At 38.1% G+C, this 13,431-nt stretch overlaps 1 protein-coding gene across 2 annotated transcripts in view; it reads left to right on the forward strand.

Annotated features, from left to right (window-relative positions):
* Positions 1–13,431, forward strand: part of CRB1 (crumbs cell polarity complex component 1) — a 112,347-nt gene that overhangs the window by 63,977 nt on the left and 34,939 nt on the right. For both annotated transcript variants that reach the window (XM_056356479.1, XM_056356480.1), the window contains exons 6-8: positions 6,407–7,360; positions 10,931–11,481; positions 11,850–12,015. In XM_056356479.1, the coding sequence (XP_056212454.1) occupies positions 6,407–7,360; positions 10,931–11,481; positions 11,850–12,015 (1,671 nt within the window). The remainder of the gene's footprint in view (positions 1–6,406; positions 7,361–10,930; positions 11,482–11,849; positions 12,016–13,431) is intronic.

Genomic DNA, 13,431 nt, shown 5'->3' on the forward strand with positions numbered 1-13,431 from the left:
CTTATTTTCTAGACCTGCGATTATTTTCCTTGCTCTCCTGTGAATTCTTCCTAACTGATCCAAATCTTCCTTGCAGTGCAGAGCTAAAAATGGACTCAATATTCCCACTAAGGTGTGACCAAGGGTTTGTGAACTGAAACTCTTGTTCCACCTGATTGCTGGCCATTCTGGCCTGAGACCGTAGAAAGCGAACAAGTTCTTCCAGAATTTAATCCAGTCAGGCCTTTTCTCCAATTTCTGATGCTCACCTATAAAGGTAATTTTAACACAGTCAAAAGTTTCACTTAAACCTGCTTTATCAGACAACGTAATAAGCGAACCAACATCCACACCTTTCATGAAAATGGTGACCAGAGCAAACCCAGGACAATCCCAAAACATAATCAACAGAGGCTCCTGGTTTGACAGAAATCCTCTGACAATTACCATCTGGGCAGGATTACGCAGGTTTTATACCCACTTTATGGTGGTTTCACATAGATTTTTCTGCTTGAAAATGTTATTAAAGACAATATCAAACCCTTACTGTAATTAGAGTAACTACCGCCTTCTGAAACCTAGGTTGTTCTTGACAGGTTTGTTCCAAACACCTGCTGGCGGTTCTGCCATGGCCTCAGGCCCTTCGCTAAAAACCTTGGTATGAAGTTCCTCTGTCTCGGCGTGTCACCAGCTCCGTGTTTTCACTGAGCTGTAACAGTGTATGGCTGTCCCAACTTGTTGACAGTGTGTATGTTCATAATCTTACCTCGGAACATTTATCAGAGTCATATTGCAAAAGGACTGACAGTTACCAAGAACCTCCAACTTTCTTTTTATGTTTTCAAAATAAAAATGCATATTAATCTTCAGGCTATAGCACGAGACATCTGATAAGCACTACTAATAAAGTCTATGCACACTAACTTATCAACATTAACTTCATTTTGTTTAAGGCTTGTTTACTTACCTTTCGAAGAGTCTGGGTGACATTCTTACCCCATGGTATTTGAATTTATTACACAAAAAATCACCCAGCACCTGTATCAAAGGCTTTTTTCTGAGCGTCGCCATAAAGGCAAGAGTGAACTGTAGATTAAATGAATCCAAAATTGTGTCTGAGTCTTTTGGTGAACCGAGAACCAAATTTGATACAACATCAGGAATTTCCCAATTAATGAATAAATGAGTGAGGGAGAAGAAGGAATTGAAAACCGCATTTGCTACAAATCAACATTTTCTTGGGGATAGGCTGAGAGAGACTTCAGGGTCCAGTGTGGAATTTTACAATGGGAAACTGCAAAAACAAAGATCTGAATCCACAGTTTGCCATATGCCAATTGGATGGTATAAATACCAACCCCGGGAAAGACTCTCTTGTTTTATAATTATTTCACTAATTATACAAAGAGATATTGCCCTAGCAATATTTTAAGGAATTCATCATGTAAATAAAGTATAATAAAAAGAAGAGAAAAAAAACCCCCAAAAAAACAAAAACAAAAAACACTGCTACTTAAATTATCACACAAATAAGTAGTTCAATCTCCTGAACTCTGTTTTCCTCCCATTAAATTAGGTCCAAATCAAAATGTCTCGTTTAAGAGCTGAAGAAAGAAAATGTTTTGATAAATTAATTTTTCCTGTCTTTAGCACATTTAAAAATATACAGGCATGAATTTCCAGTAAGTAGGATAATGAAAGCCAATAGAACAAAAATACTTTATAAAACAATGACATAAGAAACAATTTTAGGTCTTTTATCTGTTTGTTGTGATGTACAGTTCCTCTGAATGACAGTGACTGTGGAAGAGTTCATTTGGATTAACAGACACCTTGAAAATGAAATAAAATATGGTCTTAAAAAACACCTTGCAAAACCACAAAAAGTGACAACTCGGTTTTGAAGGGATGCTAAAAATGTGCCTTTTTGTGAAACATAATCAAAGTTAATGTGAGCACAGTCGGACAGAACATGCTGAAAAAGAATTTATGTAGAATACATATCTATTGCATAAGCAGTTTAATGAGTCTTACTTTAAGCCTTGTTGATCTGGCTTGGGCAAAACACACCATCAGCCTCCATCAGCAGGTACAGAAGTGGAGCAAGCTAATCCTGGAGCGGAGCCTTTGCACCAAGAACTGGTTTGAATTTTCAGAAACTTCCTTGGTGGACTGCTTAAGTGCTAAATGATCTTTTGCATTCAGAAAAAGATGGTTGCAACTAGGATGCAAGTTTACATCATTTTAATGACAATGTTTACAGGTAAATATTTCTTTTGTGAAATTGTATGTGCACTTAGACTGTATTGAATGGGTAGTATCTATGCCAAGTGCTTGCTTGTACTTGTTTGATATTTATATAGTGTCAAGGAACTGGAAATGCAGAAGGCTGTAAACAGATTTCTAACCAAAGGTGTGTATCAAAAGTGTAACGTGGGTGATAATTTTATAATTGTTTAATCAAGATGAAAATTAGTGGTGTTCAACAGAATTATGCCTGAATAATTGCTTTTGTCATCCTGCTTCTGCAGGAAGCCTTTGCTGCTAAATTTGAAACTGATAGTTTAATTAAGAGGTTAACAGAAAATAGCTACCCTGTAGTAATTATATGTAAGTGAAAAAAAGGAGACAGATATGAGTGGTGTTATCAAACTGAGTCAAAGGAGCTGTTTCATTTCTGTTTTGAATACTTCACAGGAGGAAAATGTAATCATTATCTATAAAACCATGATGAAAATATTCAATTATCTGAAATTTTAGGTTGATGTGTAATATATTTAGTAGAGAAAATGCTGAATGATTTAACTTTTTACTTTAAAACCACAAGTATATTTAGCTGAACTAATGCATGTAAACACTGAAAAGAAAATAATAGTTACCATCACATTTGCTTTTGGTATGTTATATCTTTTGAGCATTTTTTTTTTTTTTTTTACATTCTAAACTTCTCCTCCAACCTGAGCTATTTGAACTGCTTATACAGTTCTATAAATATTGACTAATCCTTTTATCTAGAGTGCTTTTATCTTGAGTGACAGTGGTCTTTGCTTGTATAGCAACTGGCAGATAACAAACACTGCTTGTAAGAACAGCTGATTTATGCTTGATATGAAAAAAATGGCTTATTATTTGTCTTTTGTTGTGACCTATATTTATGTTTGTGATAATCTTTTATGAAATAATAGGCATGCAGATGTTAAGTGTATACATGTGTGTGTATATATACACATAACGGTACAAAATAATTATTTTGCAACATATTATGAATATTATTACTTTATAATTACACATTGTATTCAGACACTGAAATGCTTATGAAATTACACATATTTAAATGGCTCTATGACAGTCACTTTGCATTTAATAACTAGTGCTATTCATTTTCTATAGGCAAGGAATACACTAACAGCAACACGTGTACCTCCTCATAAAACTAATTTCATTGCTTTGTTAGACATTGATGCTTTTGTTATCAAATGTGTTTTCTAAATTTAAAGGTAGAAACATATCTGATTTCCAAAGAAGTTTAGCATCCTTACAAAATCGTTTCACTAGTTTTATGTTAATTTGGTGAAGCAAAGAACAACACAGACAGTAAACATTATTTTGTAAAGTTGGTTTTAGTTTATGTGTCTGTTTCATCCTTTCCAGAGACAAGCCACTAGTGCAAGGTATGACTCAGACCACAAGCTACAAGCAAAGGTTATACCTTGCAGGTTCCGTGGGATAATTAACTAATATACACAGAGTCATCACACATTACTGAAAATGCAGCGACTAAGTGTCTAGCCGTTCACTATGCTGATTTTTTCTATGAAAGTTTTTATAGGGGCTCCCCGTCTGTAAATCCTTAAGCGTGTTCTGACCATTCAAGGCTAAGTACATCCCTGATCCTACTGCTTCTTGGCTGCTCTAATTTTTATCTGGGACACAAAACCCTAAAGAGACCTTCATTTCTATAGCTGTCACATTAAGACCGAGTTGTATACAAGACCTGTGGACACATTGTTCTCAATGTCAAAGCAGGGAAGGGAGCAGTATCAGGCAAGACATGGATTAAAACATTGACCAGAACAGGAAACAGCTCACGGTAACTTCACTTCTCATGTACTGATATAGCAAAAGCAGGACAAGTCACTAACACAGAAATTGCCACAAACTGGGCAAAGCAGACATCATTCTGGCCCCCAGTCAGTAACAGTTTGGAAAGTGCGCTTCACTTTGAGAAAGTCAGTCCCAATGAGTCATATTTCTGCCAGATGCCACTACACATTAAGGTACACATAGACATCTTACATCAGAATAAATATGAGCCTGGCTGCAAAAGAGAGAGAGAATGCTGCTGTAAAACCCCACTGCCAGACCTGGAAGATAGCACTAGGTGTGTTTGATAATCTGAGGCTTCAAGTGGAAACTGTATGCTATAACTGAAGACTGATGAGTGAGGGGAATCGCTAGAGAGAGGCTTTTATATACATGCTATGACCAGTTCACTCTGGCTAATCTTTCAAGCAAATCACAACCAATTCTCAGTTCCCTTCTGGCTCTCCTGTAACTTACTGCTCTCCGAGATGGGGTCTAGTTACAACTGTGATTGAATAAAGTGGACAGGCAAGGAATTAGCCTGAGTAACTACATTTATCTACTGCTATTTGAAGCAATTCATTGTGGCTGAATGCTGCTCTGTAATTTTCCATGAAAAATGGCTGTGTTTTGCTGTAAAAATAAAGCTCAATGCAAATTTGTACGTAAAGCTGAATGTGGTGCCTGGTACCTAGTTGCAACTCTGTGAGTCTCAGCATACCTCATTATCTAATTTACAGGTACCAGTTTTGCTGTGGGAAGAAGAAGAGGCATAATTATGCCTATTAACTGCTTTGTGCTGACGACACCAGTTTGAAAACTGACTGCAAAGCATTTCTTATTTTTTTCTAGAATAACTATGAAGGGAAGTGGAAGAATTAGGAGTTGCACTTAGCATGAGTTTTCAAAAAAAAGTATTTGGATATTTTGACTGCTTCCGAGGGAGATAAGAAACAGATTTTCCCTGATCCATTGCATACATATCGGTCACTTGATTGCTCAAGGGAGAAGTTGCTATAATTACTTTATAGATGAACAACCGTGCAGAAGGATAAACAGATTAGTTTTACAAGAGGAACAGATTTGTTTTTATTTGTGACGCCTGATCCAGTAGACATACTTAGGTCACATTTATCAAATTACAATTAAGTTGAGATTAGGAGCTCTCCTTTCACCCAGTATGTCAGAAGCCAAGCATTACACGAAAGCAGAGGAAATATGAGTCTGTATTGTCCATCTCCTATGGAATTGCTGTCATCACCAAGCTCTCAGACACTTGAGAAAATATTCCTTTCATCTTTTCTTGCTTTACATTTTCTATATAGGAGAGGTAAAGAAAGTTCCACGGTAGATACAAGGCAGCAGAAATATTCTGCTGGGACGTACAGGTTCAACCCCCTCCAACAGCTTCTCTCAGATCCTCAGATCCCAAGTGAACTCTCCTCCGAGTACGAGACCATGGCTGATGGACCAGAAGTCACTGCTGTCTTGGTTTTGGAAGAATTAATATCAGCTGTTGATTTGCGAATAACTGCAGTAGGCACCTAACCCTGAGCTGTGGCATTGCCCACTGATTGTGGCCGGGGTGCCTCTCACTGCCCAGACCGCTGGTAGGGTGTAGGTTTAAGCGCTTTGCATTTCTTATTATCACACCACGCAGCTCCCTGCTGTGAATTTCATTCTTCAGATAGCCAGCTTGTTGTACATACATTTTGCAGGGATATTCACCTACTTGTCAGCCTGTCCTACTATAGCCCATAGTGCTTATAAGTCTTGTGGCTCTCAGTAGAAGGTTGTTGCTCCAAGATGTTTCATATGGGACCAGGAATACTAGTCTGTAACACTTCTACTGTTTGAATGAATGTGAAAAAGGAGAAAAGACCAGCAGACTGTACTCCAGCTCATCAACATACTTCATTATGAATATGAATTAAGCAACAATTGTTGCCTTTTATATGTGATAAATAATTCAGCTCCTCTCAAAGCATTCTAGATTTCTACCACAAGATAGGTGGGATACAATTACTTGGTCACATCTTTTGGAGGTGATGTTTATCTCAATTTCATCACATTATCCATGGCAAAACTGCCACTTACTTTGGTTATTTTCTCCAAAATGTGATTATTGCTAGGGTGTTCATATAATACTTTGCACAAGAAAACTGTAGCATGTGAATGGCATTTTTATATTTAACATATTTTAGACTTGTGAGTCAGTCAATCATCTATTTCTCAAGACACTCCCCTCTAATTAAAGATAATTTAGCAAAACAAGTTATTAAAAATGTCATTCGGGGCTCCAGTTATACAATTCAGAGTGTCTAATTCTTTGTTTATTTTTCAGGTACTCACTGTGATGAAGACATCAACGAATGTTACATGAACCCTTGCCAAAATGGTGGAACCTGTGAGAATTTTCCTGGGAATTACACTTGCCATTGCCCACCTGCAGACAAAGAAGGGATTTATTACGGTGGCTGGAACTGTACAGAAGTTCTGCATGGCTGTACTGATCAGCAATGCCAAAACAATGGAATATGTATCCCACATTTAAAAAATGGCCAACATGGATTCAGCTGCATATGTTCACCTGGGTATACTGGAACACACTGTGAAACCTTAACCACATTTTCATTTCAAGGAAACAGTTTCCTTTTGTTGAAGAATCCTCCGGCCCCTAAAAAGGAATTTTTCTATAGTATAAACCTGAGGTTTCAAACTGTGCAACCTACAGCTTTTCTATTTTACCGAGGGGAGAAAAATACATTTGCGAAGCTGGAGTTACTGAATGGCTACTTACACTTATCTGTGCAAGTCAATAACCAGCCACAGGCTCTTTTGCATATTTCACATAATGTCAGTGATGGAGAATGGCATTCAGTGGAGGTAACCTTGGCAAGAGCTGTTACTCTTAATTTGCTTGACAGCTCCTGTGTAGAATTCTGTCTCAATAAAACATCTGTTATGATAGAGAATGATCACGTGATGCTTGCATTTCGGAGCATGTTTTTGGGCAGCTTACCAGTGGGGAACATTAGTGGCAGCTCTCTACTTAACATCTATAATACACATTCTGCACCTTCATTTGTAGGCTGCCTTCAGGACATTGAAATAGACTTGAATATTATTACTCCAGAGAATGTGTCACCTGAATCATCTTTCAATGTCAGGACAGGATGTACTAAAAAGGACTGGTGTGAAAGCCACCCTTGCCAGAACAGGGGCCGCTGCACCAACCTGTGGCTGAGCTACCACTGCGATTGCTACCGGCCGTACACGGGGCCAAGCTGTGCAACAGGTAAGGGAGTGCTCCTGGCATTCGTGTTTTAGGTGGTTGCTGAAAACATGATCATAAACAATCCTGTTTAGCTGGTGATAAAGCAGCATGACCCTTAGGATCTCTGGAGCTTAACGTCAACTGGTAAGAAAGTGCAAGAGGTTAGTAGTAGCATGCCTTTGTTATTTCCTAGTTACTATCCCAGGAAGGCTGCCTTTCAGCCTGACAAAAAAAGTCAGGCTAAACTGGTGGATTCCACTCTTCCAGTTTTAAAATCTTCTTAATGTCTTAGCATGCCATAAACTCTGGAACACTAGTTCACTGGAGGTTATGCACCCCGAGTAAAATTTAGAAAGCAACCAAGTCACTCAGAGTTTAAGTTACTTTCAAAGCATTCTTTGAAAATTTTATCCTCCAGCTCTCTAGCCTTTTATAAAGAAACTCCTTTAAGGCAATGAAAGGCCAGCATAAGTACTGCAAGTTAAAAAAAGATTCCAATTTTTAAAAATGAACAAGATTATACTATTAACTTAATCTGATTAGCTCAAGGAGAAGGCAGGGCTTCAGAGGCTGCAAACGGGGCCCATTCATCTCCCAGCTGCTCCCAGGGCAGCTCTGGACAATCACTGGCAAAGGTGTCCGTTACCAGGGAGCTGTTTAGTGGCCAGAAGCGAACAGGTCCATGTCTCGGGAAACAGGTCAGTGTCTCAGCAAACAAAAGAGCACATCTCAGCAAACAGCCTCCCTGGCAGTGATGAGCAGGAGTACAAAAGCTGCAGATGCCCGTAGTGCTTTCCCTGCTACGAATGATCTTTCCAAGTGCAGGCTGAGGCAGAGTGGAAGGACAACAGGAGGTCCCTGCCCAGTTCCTGGCTGTACCACATCTGGTATGTGAAACCCTCAGGGACTGTAAATACAGAACCCCTCAGGAGCATTGTGGAGTGGACTCTGCAATTCTTCCTCAGCAAAACTTCTAAGGATTTCAAACAAGCAGTTATGGTTAAGAAAATTGTACAGGACTGAGTCTTCCAAACAGTGGCTTTGCCCCTGCTTCCCTCTCTGCCCCCTTACTAACCATCCACGCATGGTCAATCACAGCAATGCTCAGGGAGGAAGAAATACATACGTACATACACGTATGCATACACACATATATTTATGTACATATATTTGCCAAGTGGACTGGAAAAAATGAAGTGCAACAGCAGAGCCATGGTCGGATTGGAACGGACAGATCCTAAACTGGTGTAAATTGGCGTGGCTGTGCTGCCGCCAGTGAAGCTACGTTGATTTACATCAGCTGAATGACTGGCCCCAGGGGCTTATTGAATGCATTGCAGCAGAAAGCTGTAGCTTGAAATACATTTCAAAATGTTTAAATACAATTTCATTTTGTGTGCTATACTTAATAGTTATCAATACTTTTCAATAGTTTTTCTTTTTGGTTTTATTGCAAAATGACAAAGTCTGAGAGGTAATTGTAACAGACTTCTTTGAAGTCTAGCTGTAATTTATCCAAAGATTTGGAAAGCAACTTTGGAGTATAGGACAACATCTGGTAAATATGTTTGCCTCCTTATATGAAGCAAAATTAAAACCAGTCAGGGCCAGGAGAGGCTTATACTGGCATTAGAACTGTTGAGAATGATTAGAAAGCATGCTTTTTTTTCTTTTTTTTCCCCTGCTGACCACAATATTCCTTGAAAATCATGGCACCATGCCATTTTGATACATAGGTTCTAGCTATATGCCATATTTAAAAGAATGTGGCAGGTTTCTTAAAAGCCAAAGTGGGGGAGACTTGTGGTAAAGGATAATGTAAGAAATGCTAGTGTCTTTTTGAAGAAAAGTTGCTGCCAAGTATTTAATTGACAAGAGGCAATATTTTCTCTACATATACAAAATAACAAACAGATGTTGACTCATTTTGATCAACATCCAGATGTTGTGACCTAAGAAGTTAATATTGACGAAGGTGATACTAGCCATCTCATCAAACAGAAGATCAGATTGATGACATATATATATATATAAAAACAGAGAGAAATGCAACAAATTGTAAACACAAAATACCTTTTTTAAGATCGATGCTTCTTTCTAATGCTGCAAATGTGCAATCCTCATTCCGGCAGAAATTTTCTTTTTACCCTCATGAAAAAATGTCTTTCTCTAGTACCACCTTACAGAGAAGATATAACATAAAGAGATTTAATGCCTCAAAACACCCACTTCAACAAATATTTATTTCTACATACCAGAGTTTTAACAAGCAGATGTAGATATATAGGTAATCTTATTCATAGAATTAAAATATTTAAAATTGAATTTATTTATGAAATCCTCTGTTTAGGAACAAGTAAGGGATTTATTCCTGTTGCTAAATAATATTGCTGCACCACATAGCAGTGCAGTGTGATTATTAAGGGCCTGTTGGGGCTTCACAGTCAGTCCCCTATTTTCATTGTGTTTTTTTAATGTAGTCATAAAAAAAAGTAGTGCTGCAGGCGGAAACTTGGCCGATGAGGTCTCGCTCTAGGAATTTTACTGCACGAAAGAGGACTGACTCTTTAGCTGTGCGAGCATTTCAAAAAAGCTTAGTTTATTCTTTCTATGAATTTGATATATTAAAAATAGCTCTCGAAAGTGTTTAGGCAGGAAGTCAATAATATTGAAGACAAGATCACGAAACTTGAAGTGTAAAAATAGCAACACTTTGTTGTGCTTTAACAAGATGATTCATCAGAATAAAATACAGTTTGGACTAGATATTTTGTATTCTTACAAGTCTGAAAATCATTACTGAAAATAAAGACTAAGGGAGAGAGAGACAGATGGTTTTGGTTTAATCGTTTTAATTGATAAGCACACACAAAAAACCAAAAGGGCTTACTCGATCCTGGACCCTTTTCCTGCTGTGACACCACAGCGTTGTGGGCACTCACAGGAGTGAGCAGGATTCGTAACTGTATACGAGTTAATGTACATGGTGCGTGTTTAGCCCCAGCCACAGAGAGTATGTTGGAGAACTAGGGAGTCCTTACAGTGTCAGATAGGTGCCCTGTTCAGAGGTTTTACGGAAGAGAGGTTTGCTGAGGAGCTTTCGGCTATTTCTACAATTGGAATCAGTGCAAAAAATATCAAAAGTTCCAGAATTATGTTAACTTCCATGGTCACCCTAGGATCAAAGCAGCTAGGTTCTTTTCAAAATGATCTTTCTGAGGATCAATCCAGGAAACTATAGAAATCTGTGCTTGTTTAACCATTTGAAAACACCATTACACAGAGCATGATAAAGGGGAAAAATATGCCCAATAATACAACATCTGGTCCTGTACTGGTGCTTAATGCTACAGCCATGGAAGCCAACGGGACTTTTGAAATAGAAGCTGTTTACAGCTGGATCAAGTCTTCATTCATCCATAAATACCAGCACAGCTTAATACCATACGTAAATAATACCAGAAGTAGCTATTTAATCATTGCATTGGCTCCTTGTCATAAAGTCCTAACTATGTTATTTCTCTCCCTCTTCTCTCTCTTTTTTTTTTTTTTTTTTTTTTTTAAATCTTTTCCCATTTCTCTAACCTCAAGAGTATGTTCCAGCCCGGTTTGGATCTGAGGACTCCTCAGGCTATGCTGCTTTTCCTGTTGATGCCACTCAGAATGAAAATTTGAACATATCCATGTTTGTCCGAACACGCAAATCTTCTGGTTTGTTACTGGCTTTGAGAAACAGTACTTACCTCTATGTAAAAGTCTACTTGGAAGGTGGGAAACTCACAATGTTAGCTCTAAATTCCATTAAGTTGTTAGGGAAACACTCCATGAATGATGGAAATGTTTACTTAATAACACTAAAAATAGAACCAAATAAGATGGAATTGTTCCAGTCCTCTCAATACCTAGGCTTTATTTCTACTCCAGTACTAACCATCCAAAGGAAGGATATTCTTTTCATAGGGGGTCTACCAGGTAACACAGAAACTGATAGAAACGGCAGGTATTTCAAAGGCTGCATCCAAGATGTAAGAGTGAATAATCAGCCACTGGAATTCTTCCCCATCACCAATCCACTGAATTCTCTTATCAACCGAACTCTGATCAATGTCACCCAAGGCTGCACTGGTGACAACCTCTGCAAGGTAAGCATTGTCACTTGTTTATAATGGGGAATTTCTTTTAATGTTTCATATGTTCCCATGCATTATTTGATGATAATGACACCTTGGGAAAATATGTAAAAACGCTAGAAAGAGCAGATTTTGTTGAGTTATGCTACATATGATAAATACCAGCAGCAAGTTGTATTTGCATTGGGGAGAATTAAAATACTTCAGGGTTGAAGTACTGTTTTTCACCAATTATTGAACATGCTGTACTGTCATAGTACTGGTCTTTATCACTTTCCATGTAAAATAAACAGAATTATTTTTGCCAGTCACCCACCCTTACAGCTGGGAGTTCACCAGCTTTTATTCATACTTAGGCTGTCTCCTCTCTTCCCCCACAGTCCAACCCTTGCCACAACAGTGGTGTGTGCTATTCTATCTGGGATGACTTCACTTGTACGTGTCCCCCTAACACAGCAGGGAAGGCATGTGAGAAAGTTAAGTGGTGTGAGCTTGGGCCCTGTCCTCATGAAGCGCAATGCCAGCTGGTGCACCAAGGATTTGAATGTAGGTACATTTCAGTTATTCCTATCATCTTTGGAGATTAGAAACAATTGAAATTTTCATCAGCATTTCCTTAAAACTCAATATTCACTGCCTTTAAAGTTCATTCAGTTGTTACTTCTGTATTAAAATAATAATAATGTCAATTGTAATTAACATTAATGGGAAGAGCCTGCCCTATGAAACCCAGAAATTTTCAGCCAGACCCCCTGACACAGACACCGATGTTTACAGGACCTTTTCTTTTGACTTATTCAGCACAACTTGTCGAGGTTGTACAATAGATAAGTACATTGCCAGAGTATGAGTGCATCCCTCCTACTTCCACCGCAAAGAGATAAGAGGATATCCAGTCTTGGATTAACCTTAGGATGTTCTCCATCCTCCTGAAAAGACAAGCTACATGACGTACCTTGCATCATTTGATTTTCTTAAATGTTAAATATCTTTGAAAAAAGTCACCTTAATACCAGCAGTACAGTTATTTAACTAGTATCTCCATACGAAGCACCTGCACACTGAGCAGCCTATCTGCAAATGGATGACCATTAGCTGTCTTAAGAACATTAGCTACTCTGCATATCTCTTTCCTTCTCCACTTTCCTTCTCCTTCCCACCCTGGAGTGGAATTTAAAATGAAAGGAAGGATTTTGAAGCAATATTTTTTCTTTTTGCTATCAAAGAAAGCCCTAAGAATGCTGTGAAGGAAGATAAATACACACACAGTCTGATGGAAGCTATTAGAATGGCTGACCCTTAGGAATGAGAAGGTTGGTCAACAAAAAATTTCTATCTTAGACAATTTGCTGACAGACCGATATGATGCTATTTTCGTTGAGACTGTTAGAATCAGCATTGCAGTACTTGTAAAAATTTATAACTGAAATTAAAATAATTGCACCTTCTCTAATAGACATCTTTAATGATAACATCAAAATATATTCTTTCATAAACTTTACTGTTGCATATTATGGTACAACATAAACACACAGAGGGGAGTGAAAAGTATCTGAACTGTTTCCTTTTGCTAAACTCAAGGTCATTTACACTGTTAGATTACCTTTAGATTTCTGTTCTGTTCTATGTGGCAATAGTGGGGAGTTTTCCTAACACATATGCAAAAAATCCTACACTGCAGACCTGTATTTTTAACTGGTTGTTTTCTTAGCTACAGCATAGACTACTTGCCGTTCAACACAGAGTAATGAAAAAAAGGAATTTTCTTGGCCAGTGAGCTCTCTGCCAGCCTGGTATCTTATGCTCTGGATACCATTTTAAGCTAAGGCAGAAAAAGAGCTTTTTTCCAGGGGCTGTGTCTATAGTTCCACCTGGATAGCTACAATTAGCCAGCCCTTTAGGAAAATATGCACTTCAAAAAAACAAAATAAAAAACAAAAAAAACAAAAAAACAAACAAACA

The sequence above is a fragment of the Falco biarmicus genome, chromosome 11 (assembly GCF_023638135.1).
Source record: "Falco biarmicus isolate bFalBia1 chromosome 11, bFalBia1.pri, whole genome shotgun sequence".
Classification (NCBI taxonomy): domain Eukaryota; kingdom Metazoa; phylum Chordata; class Aves; order Falconiformes; family Falconidae; genus Falco; species Falco biarmicus.